This window comes from Equus quagga, chromosome 1 (assembly GCF_021613505.1).
Source record: "Equus quagga isolate Etosha38 chromosome 1, UCLA_HA_Equagga_1.0, whole genome shotgun sequence".
NCBI classification, from domain to species: domain Eukaryota; kingdom Metazoa; phylum Chordata; class Mammalia; order Perissodactyla; family Equidae; genus Equus; species Equus quagga.
Genome location: NC_060267.1, coordinates 92,867,432 through 92,888,851, shown reverse-complemented (window position 1 = coordinate 92,888,851; position 21,420 = coordinate 92,867,432). Strand labels below are relative to the sequence as shown.

Genomic DNA, 21,420 nt, shown 5'->3' with positions numbered 1-21,420 from the left:
TGGGATGACTGGGAGGATATAGGCATTCGTAGGAAGGCACCATCCTTTCCAGCAACTTCTCCCACGTGGGGAAGTTTGCATAAGACAGTGCTTCTCCAGTTGGTCCCCAGACCAGCAGCATCAGCATTACCTAAAACTTGTTAGAAATGCAAATTTCAGCCCCACCCAGCCTGGGGAGGGTCAGAGAGGGCTTCTCTGTAGGCAGCACACTTGGGGCTGAGGCTCAGAAGGGCACCTGGAGTCACCCTGGGGGGGATGGGGCAGAGCATCTGGGCCGGGGCACAGGATAAGCAAGAGTCTGGAGGTCGGTGCACATGCGTGGTGGGGGGGCCATCAAGGAGGTGGTCAGTGCAGAACGAAGCTGAGGGCAGGCTGCGGGGCAGTGGAGGCTGGACCAGGGCCAGGCCACAAGATGGGCCTGGGCTTTACAGAGGCTACAGGGCGCTAGTCAGGGACCTAGAGAAACTTTGGGTCAATGCACCAAGGCCCTCAGTTCTCAGCTGAGCCCACTGGCCTGCCAGTTATGTCTCCTTTTGAATTCAACCCACAGATTCAGGCCCTCATTCTGCATGTCTCCTTTCCTTTAGAGAGTGCCCAGCATGCAGCTCGTCAGACTGATTCAGGACCGCGTGAGTGAGGAGGACTGCGTGAGGCGGGTAAGAAACCCTGCGTGGAGCCAGCGAGGGGGCTTCCAGACAAAGGGAGGGTGAGGGGCGTGTGTTCATGTCCTAAAGCAGATGACCTGCAGAGAAGGGTAAAAAACAGACAACTGGAACTCAGTGAAGGTCAGTCTGCAGATTCCACCTTGGATGGAGGTGGAATCTGGGGTGATCATTGGGGTTCCTGCAGGAAAAAGCTGGCCCACCCCTGGGGATCACAGGAGAGCCTTTACTGAAAGAATAGTGCGGAAGAGATGGGGAGTTAAGGCAACCAGTAAGGGCTGGTGAAGCCACCTGAGACCAGCAGCAGAGAGAGCTGGACACCCTGGACCTGGAGGGGCAGAGGGAGAATTACAGGGTGCCCCAAGCTCTCCTTTCATCCTCTGATCTCCTGCCAGTGCCCCTTTGGCCAGACCCAATGAAGCCAGAGGGCAGGGGTCCAAGTGAAGCGGTCCCTGGAGGTCAGCCTCCTGGGGTGTGCAGGGCAGTTGTGATACTGTGATTTGTGATAAGAAATACATATTTAGTCTTCTTCTCATTCCTGGCACAGGGCTAACCAAGACCCTGGGAATTTGCTAAGTGAGGAGAGTGATAAAGGTGCCTTTTGTTATGTTAATGAGGCGACTTGGAAGCACCTAAGGATGGGTGCTGGTTGCCCTGGGAATCAACCCTGTGATTGGAGGGTTGGAACTTCCAGTCGTGCCCCCTGACCTCTGGAGAGGGGAGAGGGGCTGGAGATTGAATCAATCACCAATGGCCAGTGATTTCATCAATCATGCCTATGAAACGAAGCCTCCATAAAAAACCAGAGGACTGGGTGTGAGAGTTGGTGGGCACGTGGACGTGCTGGGAGAGTGGTGCACCTGGAGAGGGCACGGAAGCTCCGAGCCTTTCCCCATGCCTTGCCCTATGCGTCTCCTCCATCTGGCAGCTCCTGAGTTATATCCTTTCTAATGAATCAGTAATCTAGTAAGTAAAATGTTTCTCTGAGTTCTGTGAGTTGCTCTAGCAAATTAATCAAACTGGAGGAGGAGTCCTGGGAATCTCTGATTTATAGCCAGTCGGTCAGAAGTACGGATGACACCCTGGACTTACTGCTGGCATCTGAAGTGGGGATGGGGGATGTCAGGCCAGTCTTGTGGCACTGAGCCCTTAACCTGTGAAATCTGATGCTGTCTCCAGGTAGACAGTGTCAGAATTGAGTTGAATCGTAGGACACCCAGCTGGTGTCCTAGAACTGCTTGTTGGTGGTGTGGGAAACCGCCCCCCCCCCCCCCCCCACACACACAGACACCAGCCCCACACGTTGGAATTGGTGACCAGAACCCAAAAAGAGATGTAGTGGGTGGGAATCTGGAGAGGCACTGACTGCTCAGATCCTCACAGGAACCTATTCAGGTGGCACCATTACTTCCCCATTTTACAGATGAGGAAACTGAGGTTCGGCTATCTGATTTCCAGGTTATCTGCTCCCGGTCTGCAGCTACCTTATTGTTTTCATATCAGTGTCTTTCACAGAGCAAGTGGTTTTGATTGTAATGAAGTCCAGTTTATCAATTATTTGGGCATTTTTTAGTATTCCATTTTAATTTATCTCGTGTTTTTCACTATATCTCTTTGTATATATTTTTTTTAGTGGATGATCTAGTAATTACAATATTCAGACTTACCTTTTCACAGTCTGTTTAGACTCAGTATTTTACCATTTCAAGCAGAATGTGCAATATAGTCCTTGGACCTTTACTCTCCTCTATGTTGTAGCTGTCTTTTGTATTATTACACGTATGGACATTGACAGTCCCATCAGGCAGTGTTAGACTTTTTGCTTTCAATCATCAAATGTATTGTAAAGAACTCAAGAGGAGAAGAGTCTGTTATATTTATCCAGGTAATTACCATTTCTGTTGCTCTTCTTTCATTCTTCATGTTTCAAGTGTCCCTTTCTGTCTGAAAAACCTCTTTTAGCAGTTCTTTTAGAGTAGGTCTGCTGGCAATGAATTCTCTTGGTATTCCTTCATCTGAAATTGTCCTTATTTTGCCTTCATTCCTGAAGGATGTTTGTTTATGGATTTAGAATTCTGGATGGACAGTTTTTTCTTTCAGCACTTTACACATGTTCCACTGACTTTTGACCACTGTGGTTTCTGGTGAAAAATCCAGAGTCATTCCAACTTTTATAAGTAATGCGTCATTTCTCTTGCTACTTTCAAGATTGTTGTCTTTGTTTCTAACTTTCAGCAGTTTAATTGTATGTCTGGGCATGAATTTCTTTGGATTTATTCTTTTTGGGGTTTGCTGAGCTCCTTGAATTCATAGGTTTATGTTTTTCTCCAGGCTTGGGACGTTTTCAGCCATTATTTCTTCATGTAATTTTCCACACCATTCTCTCTCTCCTCTCGAGACTCCAGTACCACGAATATCAGACCTTTCGTGTTCTCACGTGTCCCTGAAGCTCTATTCTTTTTTCCCGTCTTTTTTTCTCTCTGTTGTTAAGATTTGATTATTGTATTTTTTAGCTCTAAAAATTAGATTTGATTCTTCTTTCTGTTTCTTTGCTAAGACTTTCCGCTTGTCTATTCATTTACTTGTTTGAGCTTGGTGGTTGTTATTTTTTAATAATAGCTGCTTCAGAGTCTTTGTCCGGTAATTCTAACGTCTGAGCTGAGATCTTCCTGGTTCTTACTGTGCTAAGGAATTTTCTATCTGGACGTTTTTTATATTGCTGTGAGAGTCTGGGTCCTGTTTAAACCCCAGGCGAATGTTGATCTTTTTACCTTAGCAGGCAGTTAATTCGACTGGGCTCAGGCTGTGAGGTCCAGCCACCTTCTCTGGGTTGTGGTTTTGGTGTCGGTTCTGTTTTCAAGTCTTCGCGGTGCTGTGCAGCTCTGTGCTGTGTGTGTGGCACTCAGTGGGGCCTGGGCAGTGGCCTGCACTGTAGTTCATTTCTCAGTGTCTTCGGGATGCTGTTTAAGGTCAGACCCAGGCATGCGCAGCTTGGGGGTGAGCCTGTGAGTCCATACACAACTTTGGTTGGTTGCTTTCCTGAGTTCCCCACTCTGCCATCTCCTTGGTAACCTCTGGTTCCCTGGTGTTCTTCCTTTTGGTCTTCTGGCCAGACAGCTGGGACTTTATTTACCCTGCTCCGCCACTGGCTTCCGGTGACCGCGCCTGTGACCAGGGCCAAGTGGTGGGAGGACAGTGAGAGGAAAAATTCACCGGGCTTTGCTCCATTCTCCAGGGGCTGGAGGGGAAGGATCCCCTGCCCGAGCAGAGTTCCAGGCAGCCACAGGCTCCCTTTCTCACTGCTTTGTCACTGCAGCAAGATTGTCTGGGGGCTGGAGGGCGAGAAAACAGAGAAACGGGAAAAACCCTTGGGGATTCCCCCCACCTCTGAGTGTTGGGAGTCCCCTTTTCCACTGCTCAAGCCAGAAATAGAGGGCTCCTCCTGGCCCTCTCTCTGCCCCGACCTGTTGCCCATATCAGGTTTCAGGCTGCCTGAAAACCAGGCTGGGAAGTACTGGTTTGGCAGTATTTTGAATTCTGCTCTTCTTCCCCAATTCACTTACTTCTGTCTACTTTCTGAGTCCTCAAATAGCTGCCCCACGCATTGTGTCCATGTATTCTAGCTGCTTTCAGGGGAGTGACGGGGTCAGGTGTGCATACCCCATCTTGCCCAGAACCAGAACTTGTGTGCTTTTTTTTAAAACATATACATATGTGCTCCTGTGCGCACACACACACTCTTGCTTAAACGTTAAGAGGCCCAAATCTGGAAAGGTAACTGGGCATCTTTCCAGCACAGTGTTGAACAAATAGCAGTTCTCCCAAGCTTGCTCCACGTGGGCCTCAGCCATGTGAGTCTCAGTCATGAGAGAGCCTCACAGAAGCTTCAGTCTGGGTTTCAGAATCTGGTTTGAACAGTGTGTTTTCCTCTGACCTCAAATTGTTCACAGTGAGCTGACGGTCTCCCACTGCCCAGGCACAGGCAAGGGCCCAAAGCTCAGAGGCCATTCGAAATCGGGGGTAAACAAGCTATTTCTGTAAAGGCCAGATAGTAAATATTTACAGCTTTGCAGACCCTGCAGTCTCTGTTGCAACCACTCCGTTCTTATGTAGTGTGAAAGCTGCTGTACTTGCCACGGAAGTGACAGGGCCTGGGTTGTTCCAATAAAAGTTTATTTACAAAAACAGGCCAAAGGCTTGGTTTGGTCCAGGGGCTATGGTTTGCCAGCCTCCCTTCTAAGTGATACTTCCACATGATTATAAAAACACTTTGCCCTTTCTCTTCAGTTCTAAATAAAAAGCAAACTTTCACCTTTCAGGTATGTTAGAAGAAAGGCCACTTAACCATTGACTTTCATTTTAACGAAATTCCCTCCTTGTCACCTCGCTCCCAAGCCTACCTGGCTCAATTCACCGACTCTAGTCGAGTGCCCATTGCAGGTACTGCGTTGTCCTTGCTGCTGGGACCCTTCCCCCTGCACCCATGCACCCTCCCCCTCAATCCCCTATAAGCAACGAGGTCCCCCTGGGCCTCGGGCTCACCATCTGCAGTTGGAGACAGAGCCTTGCGTGACCAAAGCAAGGCAGGCTGTGAGAAGGGTTGTGGGCCACAAACCAAGTGTGAAGGAAAACCAGGCCCAGGGGTTGAGTTGTTAGGGAAGCCTCTGGGGGTGGGGGTGGAGAGGTGTGCGGAGGGGCCGTCTTAGGCCAGGGGAATGGCAGGCAGAACGAGGCAGGGGCTGGCACTACAGTGGCCGCTCGATACTCTTAGTTCAACCAGCCTCAGATCAGCTCTTCTTAAAGCTGACCCGTCAATCGGTTACCGTCTTGTCCGGGAAATGCCAAAACAATCATTTGTCAAGGAATAAAGCGGAGGGGAGAATGTCCTAAGCTACTGGAAACGGGCTGGCACTTTCCTGTACAAAGCCTTAATCATAATTGATCATGAGTTTGCCAGGTCGAATTAAACTTGCGCTACAGAGCACCAGGCTGGAAGCACTTGGATTTGCCTCTCTCCTCTGTGCTCTGTAGAGCTAAGCTCTTTCTCCTTTTTACCAGCAATGCTCACCCCGTTTGGCCACATATTGAGGGGTACTACTCCTTTGGTGTGAGTGTACCCAAATCACCCAGACTGGAACCCCTCAGCGGGCTGGGGGCTGTACTTAAAAGCACAGCTGGATACCGCCTTGCACATTAGGTAAACGCAATATGCCAAGAGTTCTTGGAACCAGGGCTGTCAGCACGATTCTCTGTGGCTCTAAACACACGAGAGAGGAGTAATTCTCCAGTTCTTGTCCCAGGAATCTCACTTGCCCTGAGGAACGGGGGCTACTCACGAGCCACAGTCACAGCCTTGCCAAACAGAAGTCCCAGCAGAGATGGTGCCACGGTCTGTCACAGTGTCAGAAAAGGCAGCAGGGCTTTCCCACGCCTCATTCAGATTCCCTTTTAAGACGCTTGTGACTCCCAACCACCCATGATCCAGGCACTTCCTCAGGAACTGCTGTGTCCCGGCAGGTCTGCTCGCAGGCCCTCCCTCACGGTCAAGAGTGTTTGCTTTGAAAGGCTGCTTGCTGCAGTGGAGGTCTGGAGCCTGAGCCCAGCTCACTACTGGCACGCAAAAGGCCCTGGGGTCCGGGCACGCCGGAGAGCAAGCCCAGCTTCTCTGCTCAAACCCTCCACCTGGTGCAGGCATCGTACTCAGCTCCCTACCCAGCCTCACACAACCCTACAAGGACAGTGTTACTATTGTCCCCATTTTACAGATGCAGGACAAGAGGCACAGCTAAAGCCACATAGCTAGAGCAGCAGAGCTGGCGTGAGGACCCAGGCTGGTGGAACACAGGAACACAGGGCAGGCGCTTTGACTCCTGGCCACAGGGCCATGCTGTGTAGACCTGGCAGGGAGCTCCAAGGCCGGGCAATGGCTGCGTGCTCTCTGTTGGGCCCACAGGTCTGATGGCTCCCTCCTTCACTGTCCTTGCCAAATGCCTTGCCAGTTTTTGTTGGCCCACCGGCTAGAGTTTCCTAAAGGCGATCATATGGTCATTTGTTTATTCCTTTATCCAACAAATGCCACAGCAGTGAGCCAAAGAGTTAAACGCCATACTCTCAAGGAACACAGATGCTAGCTGTGGGGAGACAGACAGTAAACCAAATAAATAAGTAAAACATGCAGTCCTGATGTTAGCTAGAGATGGGTGCTTGGGAGATACAGAGAAAGCAGCCCTGGCTTGGGGCCTGGCAGATATGCCAGGTGAGAGGGTGTATCTACAAGGAGGGAGGGATGCCTCTGTGGGCCCCTCTCCCCAGTCCATGTCCCAGAGCTGGGTGGAAGGCCGAGGGCGGGATGGAGGCAGGAAGGGAGGAACCCGCTGTCATATTATTGATGACCCTCAACCAACTGGCATGGAAGCTGGGGCATGTGGACCGCTGAGTGACTCCCCCAAAGACGCCATCCTTCATAATCTTGAAACGTGTGAAACCATCTTATTTTGTGTGTTATTTTTATAAGTTACTGCATCCCAAGTGAAACGTTTCTGGTATGTAAGTGTGCAGCCTGGAATTAGAGGTGTGGACTCATGGGGTTGGGTTGTTGGGTGCATTCCACTCTGAGATACACTCCCTTGAACTCGTGCCTGACACAGGATCCAGCTGGCCTGGGCAGGTTTGTTCATATGATTTTTTAAAAAGTCTCCATAACTCACTGAGTCATGGTTTCTAGGGAAAATATGGTGGTTCTCTCTATGATTTCAACTAGATGTCCCAAATTTGCCCTCAGCGATCTAGAATAGTCTCTCAAACATGTATTCAACTTATGTGAGACTTTTTGAGCTTTTCTAAAAGCTTGGTCTGCCCAGCCTCTCTGCACAGTGTACCTGCAGGGTGGGCAAAGTGTGAGACTAGGCATCCCAAGTCCTTGTCAACAGCTGCCACCACCATCACAATGGTAATAACATTAATAACAGTATTATTAATGAATTATATTATAAGTGATATTATTATTAGTTACATTGTACTATATTACTATATTGTGCATTATAATTAATACTATTGCTGAATTAATGCTCTTTATTGATATTGATAATGATATTAATTATCATTATTATTACTATTTTGATGATGGCAGTAGATGTCTGCATTCTAGAGACTTGGGACACTGGGTCTGGCACTTTGTCCACTATACCACATTGCAGATGCACTATGCCTTAATAATAATCACTAGGTGATTATTATTCTGCTGATGGTGACCATCGACTGGGTGTTGCGGGCCGAGTGGTGCGTCCATGATCTCAGTTAGTCTTTACAACACCCATGGAGGTGGACTGACCTCACCCGTTTTAGGGATGCAGAACCTAACACTTGAGTCTTGCTCAAGGTCCCACAGTCAGACCCAGAGCTGAGATGCAAACACGGAGTCATGCTTTGGGCCCCCCTGTTCTTGTCCCACCAGCACATGGCTGTGTCCCCCTGACAAGTGCTTCGTTTCCTGAGGCCTCCATTTCTCCATCTGTAAAACGACGGGCTTGGACTCGGGCCTTGAAGCCCCTTCCAGCCTTATGTTCTGATTCTGAGTCGGTTCAAGCCATTGTTACCTGCAGAGTAAAGAAATATCTCCTTTAATTTGTTTTAAAATTTCTTCTGAGCTTCAAGGGGCATCCAGTACCTTTTCCATCTCTTCCCGGTGGAGACAGGATTCAGGAGTAAGAGGTGAGGCTCTTAATTATGTGCTTTGGTTGTTCAGAAGCAAAACAAACCCTCATCCAAAATAAACAGGCTTTCTTGCTTTTAGGGAGAGAAATGACACATATGCATATTCATTTATATGGTAATTATTATTATTTCGCTACACAGGGACTGGAATTGGTAATTTAGAGCACAAAAGGAAGCAGGGAATAGTGTTTAGGGAAAAAGAAGACAATCACAGCCCATCAGGATTCTGTAGTTAATGTTGGGGTTTTTCGTTTTCTTTTTTTTGGTCTAATGCAATCTCTTTGAAGAATTTCTTTGAAGTGACCATCAACTGCGTTAGAGAAAGAGGAATTAGTGCTTTGTATTGGAACTACCAAAAGGAGGTGGGCTCTACCTGTTGGAGACTCACTGGCCTTTCTTAGGGACAGCCAAGTTCTCGAAGTCTGGGCTTTCTCCTGTCCACATCTCTAGGGCAAAGGGAAGCTAAGAAATAAGGCAGCAAGTCCAGGGGACTTGTGGGGAGAGGCTCACTCAAAGGGATTCTGCGTCTCACCCTCCCGTGCTCACTGCCGGCTCCCCAGGTCTTTGGATCACTCAGACTCCCTTCCCTCTCTTTGGCACCTAACCCGTCTCCCTGCAGCTCCCCTCGTTTCCTCCCTGTCCTTTCTTCATGTGCCGCTGGAGGGATTGCTTTAAAAAAAGAATGACTTTATTTCTTACTGCAATACGTGCACGTGGTTCAAAATTCAAAAGGTACCCCAGTTCCCCTCGCACTCGTGTCCCCCAGCCGCCCGGTTACCTTCCCTGGAGGCAACTGAGGATAACACTCTCTTGAAAGAACATCCTTCTGAAGGTTATTTTATACATAGAGAACCATTTGTCTCTTTATTTTTTTATTATTATTCCTTTGGTGAGGAAGATTGGCCCTGAGCTAACATCTGTTGCCAGTCTTCCTCTTTTTGCTTGAGGAAGATTGTTGCTGAGCTAACATCTGTGCCAATCTTCCTCTATTTTGTATGTAGGATGCCACCACAGTATGGCTTGATGAGTGGTGTGTAGGTTCACACCCAGGATCTGAAGCTGCAAACCCTGGGCCGCCAAAGTGGAGTGCATGAACTTAACCACAACACCACTGAGCCGGCCCCAGCATATGTCTTTTTTTTGTTTGTTTAAGATTTTAGGTTTTTTTTTCCTTTTTCTCCCCAAAGCCCCCCAGTACATAGTTGTATATTCTTCGTTGTGGGTCCTTCTAGTTGTGGCATGTGGGATGCTGCCTCAGTGTGGTTTGAAGAGCAGTGCCATGTCCGCGCCCAGGATTCGAACCAACGAAACACTGGGCCGCCTGCAGCGGAGTGTGCAAACTTGACCGCTTGGCCATGGGGCCAGCCCCAAGCATTTGTCTTTTTAAACACCTTACTGTGTCCCTCCACTCCTGAGAACCTTCACTGCTTCCCGTCCATGTTGGCGTACGTCCCTACAGCCCTGCAAGGTGAGGCCTGCCTGCAGCCCAGCTTCATCCCTCTGCATTATGTACGTGACCTGAGACTTCACCTTAGCAGACCAGAGGGAGGGATGCTCCTTACTGGCCGATGAAGTAAGCTGCCTTGTTGGAGAAGCCCTCATGGGCAGCCTGTAGCACCTGAGGGCAGCCCCAGCCAGCAAGAAACGAGCCTTCAGTCTTATAGCAGCATGGAAGTGAATTCTGTCAACAACCTGAGTGAGCTTGGAAGCAATTCTTCCTCAGTCAAAGCTCAGCTGACACCTTGATTGCTGTCCCGTGAGACCCTGAGCAGAGAACCCAGCCAAGCGGTGCTCAGACTTCTGACTGAGGAAACTGAGATAACAAATGTGTTGTTTTAAGCCACTAAGACTATGACAATTTGTTACGCAGCAATAGAAAATACCCATATGCTCCTTTCACTGCCTAAGATACCCCCATGCTGTCGCTGGACAGCTGCTTCTCATTCCTGAGTCTTAGGTTAAAGTCACTTCTTCAGGGAGGCCCCCCGACCTCGCCCAGCCCCAGGCAAGGCTGGGTTTCCTGCTACGTGGGTTCACAGCATCCTGCTCTTCTCCCCTGCACCTCCACAGTTATAATTAGGGATGTGAGTTCTGAGAGGGTAGGGGTCCCCTCTGTGCCATTCACCACAGAATCCCCCAGCATCTCACATGGGACCTGGCACAGACTTCCAGCTTGGGAAACATTTACGAAATGAATGCAGGAATGCCATCGGATAATTCCCTAGTTCTGCATCGCCATGGCAATGACACGATCCCAACTATCCTGAGTTGCTGTTGGCCCAAGGAAGGGTAGATGTTTAAAGTCTGACACAACTGTGCCGTCAAATATGAATGTCCCAATGAAGGCTTCGACAACAGGAACATTTTTGTCCTAAGGCTTCTCTGGGGAGAATTTTCTTGGTTGTCGCCCTGGCTTGGTTTTACATGAATTGTGGAGATGTTTGGTGATTTTCCTCATCACTTAAAATTGTTTCCCATTATCAGTGCTTTCAAGGTTCCCGTTTGGCCTTGGCCTTCTACAGCTTGACCATGTCCACCTGCTGCACCCCAAGGATGGTGTTGACCTCGAGATCCAGTGTTCAAGCTTTTGAGAACCAGTCTTCCAATTTGATTTTGGTGCCCTGTGCCAAGACTTCCTGTCCTCGCTCTTCATTCCTTTAATCAACTGTAACAAGGATCCACCACCAGGATCTTGCTTTTATAATATTAGATAAAAGCATATCATAAAAGTAATCATGCCTTTTGGATCATCCCCATTTGTCTTATCTTTTTTTTTTTTTTTTTTTTAATTATCTTTAGGAATCATCCTACCTAAAACCTTTTACAAAAGGGGTAACTGAGGCCTGGATGGAGGAAGAGCCTTAGCCTTTATCAGAGGACTAGCGAGCCAGGCCAGTGGGGCATTTTACCCACCACCACACCGAGGTTCTTGGCTACCTGGCTGCCAGGCCTGGCTTCAGCTGGGACTCTGATCTTGTGCCAGCCCTTTGGCAAAGGCATTTTTGCATTCCCAGAACCAGACTGAGCTGGAATTTCATGGGAAGGAAAATATCTGGCTAAGAGAAAGTGTTTTGATGTATGGTCACCCCTCTCCCCCGGCTATGTGGGGGAAAGGAAGGGCTTGTGCCCAATTATCACGGCTTATCAGCCGGTGGGAGTTTTATCATCCATGAAAAGGCAGAGGCCTCCACTCAACAGGAACATGATTTATGGGCTCCACAGATGGCTTGTTAGCCTCTGATGGCCTGAGCCAACCCGTGCATGTCTGGGCTGGTGGACAGCAGCTAGAGAGAAGGCCAAGGACCCAGTGAGGCAAGCTGCTCAGGCCTCGCTGCATCTCCGTGTGGAGTGCCCTGTGATTGTGGGCAGGCCGTGTGGGCTCTGGGGTACGCAGTGCACGTTCTGAAGTGTGCTCTCTGATTAAATGAGAGCGTACAAGCAAAATGCTTAGCACTGTGTCTGGCCCTGAGGTCCACTAAGGTGAGGCTAAGACGCTTTTCCCATGCAAGACGAGCGGGTGAAAACAATTAGGACCACTTCTGGGTGACAGAAGACTGCTGCTCCTGCACAGTGTCTGTTAGGAAGAGTCCAGTACACTTCTGGGATCTGCTCATGACCCAGCAGGGAGACGCACACTGCGCATTCGCAGGCATTACTCAAGTGAGTTCTGTAACATCCTCGTACCTGCACGGATGAGAATTAGCAGTCTTTTAAATGTAGTGCCTGAGAAAAAAATCAATGAAATTTCAAAACCAGCTGGAGCCTGTCTCCCCCGCTTCTGTCCATTTGCCTCGGTTTTTCTTTCATTCCGTGAGCTTCTGCTTGGGATTGAGGTCTGCGGCTCTGGAGGTTAGGACTGGTTCAGATGGTTGCTACGTGTAAGGCGAGAAGCCAAGCACCTGGAATGCAGCTCCCCGCTTTGAGGGCTGAGCTGGGCTGTCGGGCAGGGCCCTGTAGTATGACAGAGGCAGGAATTTGCTGCCTTGATGCTCACCTGGTGGTTGGTCCCCTCCTCAGTCGTGTCCTGTGTCGCAGCATCTCTTCTTTATGCTTCCTAACCATGATTCTCGGAGCCGCCACCCAAGGGGAAGCCACACTTTGACTAACAAAAACTAGACCTCCTGCATCTTTGCGTCCTCCCCGGTGCCGCCAAATGGATGCCTGCGCAGGGATGCCCCCCTGGCCTGCGTTCTGGTTGCAGAGTTCCAGCTATCTCCTCTCATTCCCCAGCATCTGGTCAAGAAGTCTTCCTAACCCCACCACCAAAAGCAAAGGAGTGAAAAACAAAACCTGTGCACAAGGGCGCATGGTAGTTAAATGGGATGCGAAGGGGCCTCTACTTCAGTGAGTTAAAAAAATACTGCCTTGCCCATGACTCCTGGGGTTGTGATCTTATTATGGTAAAGATCAGGAAGAATAAAAACGAGGGCCAGAATGAAGCCCAAACACAGGTGGTGGAGAGCAGTATTGGTCCGTCAAGATAAAGATACAAATAATGGCTAGGCAGCATTTAGTAGCACATAATATGTGCCAGACACTGCCAGCTCTGAGGCATTTTCTGATGGGATTCACACAACAGTCCCATGAGGTTTTCAATAACTAAGACTTCTGGGTACCCACTGTGCACCAAGGACTGTTCTAGGTCGTGTTAGAGACAAAACAGAGCAAAGGAAACAGAGAGTGTGCTTTTGTGGGCATGCGGCTAGCAGCGCAGGGATGTGGGAAGTTCTCCCATTTTACAGGAAAGGAGCCTGCAGCACCGGAAACCCACTGCTGCTCTAAAGGAAGGATACATGTGTTACCTAAAGGAAAAACAGACCTTCTAGAAGTCCATCAAGTTCAAAACGTCTGGCTCCACATACTCTCCCTTCTTGAGCTGAAGAAAGAATGCCGTTATCAAATGCAAAACTTTGGTTGGCCAAACTCTGACCACGTCCCCAAAATTCCTGGCGTCACGTGGAAGGTCTCCTGTGCACACTGGAAGAAGATCGTGCACAATTACCAGTCCCGGGTGGGGGGTGTTTCCTTTACATAAAATGCAGAATTATACCTTGTGTTCACAGGTTAACTTCTTTTTGATCTCATTTAATATCGTGGAGATTCTCAGTAATTTCAGGATAAAGGAGATGGTGTAGCATACTTTTGACTATGGAACCAAAAGTTAAAGTTTACTTGGCAGGTTTCTAGAGTCTTCTTTCTTTTTTCCTCTTTGGTTGCAGATTTATGCTTCCCTGGCCATAACGTGAGTCAGTATTTTATAGTGGAAATGCTAACAGAGTGGAGGAGCCCGATTCTGGTCTACAGAACCACCAGCTGTTTGTTTTATTTCTCCTTGTGGTGTCATTGGGCTGGCATTAATTACCCAGCTTTCATCCTCTGACAGTAGGAACACAGGATTTTCTTGCCATTGTTTTGACACTCACGGGTTTATAGATGTCACTTGCATCCTCTGTGGAGTGCGGTTTTATTGATCAACAGCTCTGCTGGGGCCCGGGGCTGTGTGTTCCTTAATACAAATGCAGTTAGGATTCCAGGGCGTCAGAGGGGAGGTCTGAACTCTGCTCAGAAAACTTATGGCGTGCATCACGGCGAGGCAAGGGCTCCCAGGGCCTGGCTCGGCGCAGTGGAACCCAGTGAGTAGACCTCATCGGTCCCTCATTTCTAGATGTTTCTGGCCCTGGTTGGTTGGTTGGCTGGTTGGTGTGATGTGGGGCTTGTTAATGGCATGTATGGTCCACCTCTCTGCATGCTGAACAGCATCCCCCACATGTTCCATGGGCAGTAGATGCATGGGATGCGTCTTGTGATCCCTCCCCCTTCCTTCAGGGAGGAAAGATAGATGCCCGGAATGCAGGACAGAGTCTGATGGTCGAGCAGCTCTCAGTGGACTCTGAGCAGAGAGCCTTGGAGAGGCACGGTGACGTTGGGAGCGAGACTGGACTTGCAACCAGCAACCACGTCGCCCTTGGCAGATGGAGCGCTGATTCAGAGCCCAGAGCCAAGGCCTGCTCCTCAGAGCCGGAAACGCCTCCCAGGAGCACCGAGCAGAGCGGCCGCAGTTCCTCATGCTCCCGTTCCTAAGCTCTTAGTGTTACTTAGTTTTTCAGTTAACTGTCAACTGTGACAAGTACCACATATGCCAGGAGGCTGAAAAACAGCAACTGCCATTTCTCCAGCACCTCCAGTCTGCCAGGCGCTGTGCTAACACTTCACATACATCAGTGCATCCAGTCCTGCCCTGTGCAGTGTGCGCACTAGCAGCTGCGTTTCTATTTTGCAGATAAGGAGGTAGTTACACAGCTGGTAAGAGGGGCTCCAGGGGTCCCCATCTGGCTCAATACCATCAGTTAATAGAATTTGAAAGAATTGTGGAAACTAAAGTAGATGATTTTAAGCTACAATCTGTAACATATTAATTACTCCCAATTTTTTTTTTAAAGATTTAATTTTTTTCCTTTTTCTCCCCAAAGCCCCCTGGTACATAGTTGTGTATTTTCAGTTGTGGGTCCTTCTAGTTGTGGCCTGTGGGATACAGCCTCAGCATGGCTCGATGAGCGGTGCCACGTCCACACCCAGGATCCGAACCATCGAAACCCTGGGCCGCCGCAGCGAACCGTGCGAACGTAACCACTCGGCCACAGGGCCGGCCTCTCCCCCAATTTTAATTATAAACATAATGACTACTGACAATGCTAGTTATAAATAAGAGTATTGGTTACAATACAAGAGCAAATATGTGTTTTCTTGGTATGCCTCTTATTTACTGAACTCCCTGGATCCCCTGGTATCTAGACTGGTGACTTATTCTCTGGAGACGTCGTGGACCTCCTCACATTCCCCTCATTGGCACTTGGTCAGGTTGAATCTTTCCTGGAGCAGCAGACTGGGGTCCAGTCCCTGGAAGCAGAAGATCACGGACCTAAGTTGAGAGCGAGTTTAGGAAGCCGTGGAAGTGGTCCTGGCCTCCGGGCGGGCTGGGAGTGAATGTCCCCAGGGAACTGAGCTGCAGCGAGGAGGCTGTTTTGACTGGGAGGAAGGGGATGAGGGTGGGAGTGTGTTTTCTGAAGGAAGTGACCCAAACATACTGGAGACAGTTGGACAGAGGGGAAGGTGAGCAGTGCGTGGGCCAGCACCCACTGGGCGGGAGTGATGAGTGACTGGATCCTGGGTCTTCCTACTGAAGGTCTTACCCCGCTGTAACAGTGTGATGCCTGTTTCCCATGTGCTGGGCCCAGCCTGGCAGCCCAGGTGACTCGTGGTCGTGGCTTCCGGAGGAGCAAACTCCCCTGGGGCAGGGCCCTCTGGTCAGCCTCTGGCAAATGGATGCACACACCTAAGTGGGTCTGCAGTAGCCAGCAATCTGCTAGACTCTCCTCATTTTGATCGAACTGTGTTTTCCCAAGTCTTCTTTAATTAGAGAGCTTTCTTCAGGTCAGATTTGCAAAGCCAGTTACTCCTCTTCCCAAGAGATTGTCTTTTTAAATGAATTCTTCATGATAAGTTCTACAAACTTAAGTAGGATTCCTTCTTGAAAGTAGGTAGAGAGAAAGAACATAGTTCATCTTACTCATATTATAATTATAATGATAAATCTGGTTGACGTTGATTGGGCCATTTCTTTAATGCCAGGCACTGCATTTGTTTTCTTGATGTTTGTTTCTTTGTATACCTTATTTATCCCAACAGCTATGAGATAGATTGTTATTATTGTCCCCATTTTGCAGATAAGGAGAATAAGGCCCATACGGGTCGAAGTGACTAGTTGAAAGTCACACGACTGGCAGTGGCACAGGCTGATTCCAAAGTCCCTGCTTTTTACCACCACCATAAACTGACATCCTCGAGGGCTAATCTTGTTTCTGAAGAGGTGGGTCTATACCACGGACACGCTTTAAAATGTTTTAGAGGAATGGTCCCATTAACTTAATGTTGGATTGTCCATTTCTTTCACTTGTAACCGGAGCCCACCGTGTCTGAATCTAACTAAACGGGATCCATAAAGCGAGCTCTCTGCACTGGGTCATCTCGGCACCATCCCACCCTCAGAGCTGGGGCGGGACTGGACCGTGTGGGGACAGATCAGACTGGTCTTCAAACTGTGTCTTCCTCCGCAGAGTGGCTTCAGGGGCACCACAGACATCCGATGTGAACTTAACTTTAAAATGCTTTCTAGCTACTTGGGAGCTAATGAAAAGCCTCCTGAACGTTCACATCTGGGCTTTACCAAATTTCGGCACCCTGGAGATCCCTGGCTAATTTTAACCTGAAGACCCAGGAGTCCAGATTTTCCTGGATCTGCATGTTTGTATAAAAAGGTCATGCACGTGTCTCTCGTTAGCAAGGATAGAACTCAACACTGTTAGTTATTAGAAAAATCCCTCCTGCACGTTCCAGCCTTGTCCGAGCATATGCATTGTTGGGTGACGCACAGAGGAAGGCCAGGCAAAAGCCAGGCTCACCTTGCTGGGGCGGCAGAGTCTGCGTGTAGGAGCAAGTTAAGGAGGCACATGTCCTGCCACATTCATGTGCTTGAGCGTGGTCAGTCATGCCAGTAGGTGTTGCATGTTGTTGGAGATTAAACTCTGAAATGAAAATTCTTGCTGGTCATCTTCCAGATGGGTTGAATGTGGAAGTCGTGCTAAGAGGACGAGGCAGGCTGAGATTTTCATGTTTTCGTATAAACCAAAGGAAGTGGTACTGGAGCAACTGGATGTCCCTTTTTTTCTGTTTATCAAAATAGTCCCACTCTTCTCCCTGATTGCCTCTAGACCGCATCCATTTCCCAAACTTGATCTCGTAAGATGCTCTTCTTTTCTGGCTGATGAAATATCTCGTTTCTTTTCCTCTTTCATGTGTTGGGAAACCACATAACTTCCATTAGAATAAAAGGGGAGGCTGCTGATGAGCCTGTGATGCGTCTTGTGATGCTTGCCCTGGTTCAGACGCGGAGCCAAGTGAGTCTGATTTACGGAAACCGAGCCTTCAGCCTCAGACTGCCTCCTTGGGACTGTGAGGAATCAGCATTGGGCTCGAGGGGATGCCTGGCTGGAGCCTCCCAAGTCTGCAGTTGGAGCTGGGAGCCGGATCAGGGGCGTCCTAGGGGGAAACCTGGGGGTGGCACCCCTCTCTGGTCTTTGGAGGAGACAGGGGCAACCCATCAAAAAAGCAGAGGACCCAGAGGGCAAGAGTCTTAGCACGTGAAGTTGCTAATTGTGCTTTAATAACAGTCAGGAGGGCGGAAAAGGCCAGTGTTCACACTGAACGAGACGCCTGCCCCGCGTTAGGCCGCGCTCTGCTGGGCCTCGCCAAGTTCCCTGGGCTGGCTGGCTGCTTTTCTTTCCTTTTTTTTCATCTGTGACATCTGCTCAGTGCTTGTCCCTCCTGTGATACCGTACCCCACGCAGCTGTGCAGACCTCCGCTCTGCGCTGGTGCATGGAGTGCCCTGAGCATACGGCCTTTTTGATGTGTGATAAAACAGAACCGAGCCATGGGGGTATGACGAGCGAAGGCATCAGAATATCAATTAACCTGCTCCGAACAAAGCTGCGGCTCCAGAGTGGAGGAGACAGTTCACTGAAGTGTGGGGAAGATGGATAAGGTATTCTAATTAGGGGTTGACTGACACCTCCACAGCCAGCCACTCCTGGAAGTCAGACCCAGGAACCTCACGAGTGTCCCACCATGGCAGTGGTTGGATGCTAGTTACTGATTTATGACTTCTTGCTTTGCCAAAATTTGCAGCCATTAACTTGTTCTCAGCCAAAATTGCTGTTTCCCCTTGATTGAAAGCGAGGTCCATTTTGCAACTGGGCAGCGGCGTAGAACCTCTATAAATTCAAGAACCTCTACAAAAGCCTGGGGCTTCCACCTTGAGGGTGCCTCGCACTGACAGTCCCTGGCACAGTGGAATTGGTCACTGTGCCCTTCCTTCCCAGGTGGACCAATGTGGACTGACTTGGGCTGGCCAAGGGATGAAGGGTCTCCATGGCTGCCTTCCTCACAGCGTGTGGGGCTGTGCTGCCTAGAGTGGGGTATGGGTGCTGCCTTAAGGGGTCCCTCAGGGACCTCATTTCTTAGTACCTGGGTGATCGTACCACCCACTGAGTCTGAAAGAGCAGACCTGGAGAGCTGGTGGCCTGAGATGCACTCCAGAGCCCCCCACCTTCTTTAAATTTCACATCTGCACCAAAATAACGCACCAGTGAGGCTAGGCTAATTAGGAAGATGTCCTCATTTTGCTGCACTTTTCCTGTGTAATTGGAAGGCCCACTTTCTCCAGCGAGAAGTCGGTGAGAGCTGTTCCCCTGAATAGTTCTAAAAGCTTTGGACCACATACTGTTATCAGCTGCAAATTTATGGGCGAGATTATAATGCTTGCTCAGTAATGCAATATTAAAAGCGGAGGTCTTTCTCGGTGCTGAGCAGAGGCGGAGTTCCAATCTTTCAGCTTCAAAAAGCGACTCGGAACAGAATTACCAGCCTTTGTCCTAGAAGAAGCAATCAGTGGGCTCCCAACCCCTCCCTTCAGATAAAGAAAAATAAGGGCGTCTGAATGTAGCTAAAGTTCAGAAAATTTTGGTTTGTCTTCCAGAACCATAAGTGAGGGAGCCCTCAGACGCCAGCCTCTTGGCTCCTGTGGCGGCGTTCGCATCTGTGATGTCTGCGCTTTTTAAGAGCAGCAGCCCAGCGCCTGGCTGGCTATAACAAGGACTTGAGGGAGCAAAAGGCTGTTAATTTTTTTTGCACTTTTCCTTCATTAGTTCTAGAAACCAGGGGCTCTGTGGCTCCACGTTTTTCTGCATAATTTAAGAAATTAATGAAAGCATGCCTGATTTTTCCAACACTCTTTACTCCATAAATTTGTTTAGCTTTTTTTTTTTTAACTGTCAGTTGAGGCTGTTGGAACTGAAATATTTTAATATTGAAATGTGGGCCCTTTTGATTTAAGGAAAGACATTTCTTGCCCTCCCCCACACGGTGTTCTGTAAATCAGATGTTATGGGTTATCAGTGCCCTTGAGTCTGAGTTCACCCCATCAGTCCATCCTCTGACACCAAGTTCTCATAATGACTCCGAGGGAGGGGTCTGTGGCAGGGGGGTGGGTGGGTGGGGGGTGGGGGTCCCTTCTGGGAGCCAGTGTCAGAAACCTCGGCTGCAACTTGTGGTTGTCTGACCTCCCTCACTGCAGAGCAGAGACCTGAAGAAGTCTGCTGGTTTATTTCACTCTTCTAAATTTCAATTTATCTAATTTACCTGGATAGCAAGTCAAAAAGCATTAACTCGTGTGGTGTGTGTGTGTAACTCTAAACTCTTGGGACCTTAGAAATTGTTTAATAACAGCGCTGAGGAACATTAAAAAAACAATTTAAGCAAACGGGAGGATAATGTGTTGACTTGATATTGTAAAAATGTCAATTCTTTGTAAATTAATCTATACATTTAATGTCATTCCAAAATCCTAGTAGAATTTCTATTTTGGAACTTGATAAAATATTTTTGCTGCTTATCTAAAAGAACAATTTTTTTTTAAATTGAGGTTCTGATAGTTTACAACCTTGTGAAATTACAGTTGTACATTATTATATGTAAGTCATTTTATAGGTGCGCCCCTTCACCCTTTGTGCCCACCCTCCACCCCGCTTCCCCTGGTAACCACTAATCTGTTCTCTTTGTCTGTGTGTTTGTTTATCTTCCATATATGGGTGGAATCATACAGAGTTTGTCTTTATCTGGCTTATTTAACTTGACACAGTACCCTCAAGGTCCTTCCATGTTGTTGTGAATGGGACGATTTTATCATTTTTTTATGGCTGAGTAGTATTCCATTTGTGTGTGTGTGTGTGTGTGTGTGTATACACACCATATCTTCTTTACCCAGTCATCAGTCAATGGGCACTTAGGTTGCTTCCACGTCTTGGCTATTGTGAATAATGCTGCAATGAACATAGGGGTACATAAGTCTCTTTGAATTGCTGATTTCAAGTTCTTTGGATAGATACCCAGCAGTGGGATGGCTGGGTCATATGGTATTTCCATTTTTAATTTTTTGAGGAATCTCCATACTGTTTTCCATAGTGGCTGCACCAGTTTGCATTCCCACCAGCAGTGTATGCGGGTTCCTTTTCCTCCACAACCTCTCCAACATTTGTTAATTTTTGTCTTGGTGATTATAGCCATTCTAACAGGCGTAAGGTGATATCTTAGTGTAGTTTTGATTTGCATTTCCCTGATGATCCGACATGATGAGGATCTTTTCATGTGCCTATTGGCCATCCGTATATCTTTTTTGGAGAAATGTCTGTTCATATCCCCTGCCCATTTTTTGACGGGGTTGTTTGATTTTTTGTTGTTGTGAGTTCTTTATATATTATGGAGATTAACCCTTTGTCGGATATATGATTTACAAATATTTTTTCCCAGTTGGTGGGTTATCTTTTCATTTCAATCCTGTTTTCCCTTGCCTTGTAGAACCTCTTTAGTCTGATGAAGTCACACTAGTTTATTCTAGAATAACATATTTTTTTTTCTTATTGAGTTAATGATAGGTTACAATCTTGTGAAATTTCAGTTGTACATTAATGTTTGTCATTTGTGTTGTAGGTGCACCACCTCACCCTTTGTGCCCACCCCCACCCCACCTTTCCCCTGGTAGCTGCTAATCTGTTCTCTTTGTCCACATTTTTAAATTCCTCATATGAGTGGAGTCATACAGAGATTATCCGTCTCTAACTGGTTTATTTCACTTAACATAATTCCCTCAAGGTCCATCTATGTTATTGCAAATGGAATGATTTTGTTCTGTTTTGCAGATGAGTAGTATTCCATTGTATATATATACCACATCTTCTTTATCCATTCATCTGTTAGTGTGCACTTAGGTTGCTTCCACGTCTTGGCTATTGTAAACAGTGCTGCAATGAACATTGGGGTGCATGGGACTTTTGGGATTGCTGACTTCAAGCTCTTTGGATAGATACCCAGTAGTGGAATGGCTGGATCCTATGGTAGTTCTATTTTTAATTTTTTGAGGAATCTCCATACTGT

General features: G+C 48.1%; 1 protein-coding gene across 11 annotated transcripts in view; it reads left to right on the top strand.

The window, feature by feature from the left end:
* The window catches only part of AK8 (adenylate kinase 8), a 136,328-nt gene that overhangs the window by 23,552 nt on the left and 91,356 nt on the right, over nt 1–21,420 (top strand). For all 11 annotated transcript variants that reach the window (XM_046656090.1, XM_046656111.1, XM_046656073.1 and 8 more), the window contains one exon: nt 588–656. In XM_046656090.1, the coding sequence (XP_046512046.1) occupies nt 588–656 (69 nt within the window). The remainder of the gene's footprint in view (nt 1–587; nt 657–21,420) is intronic.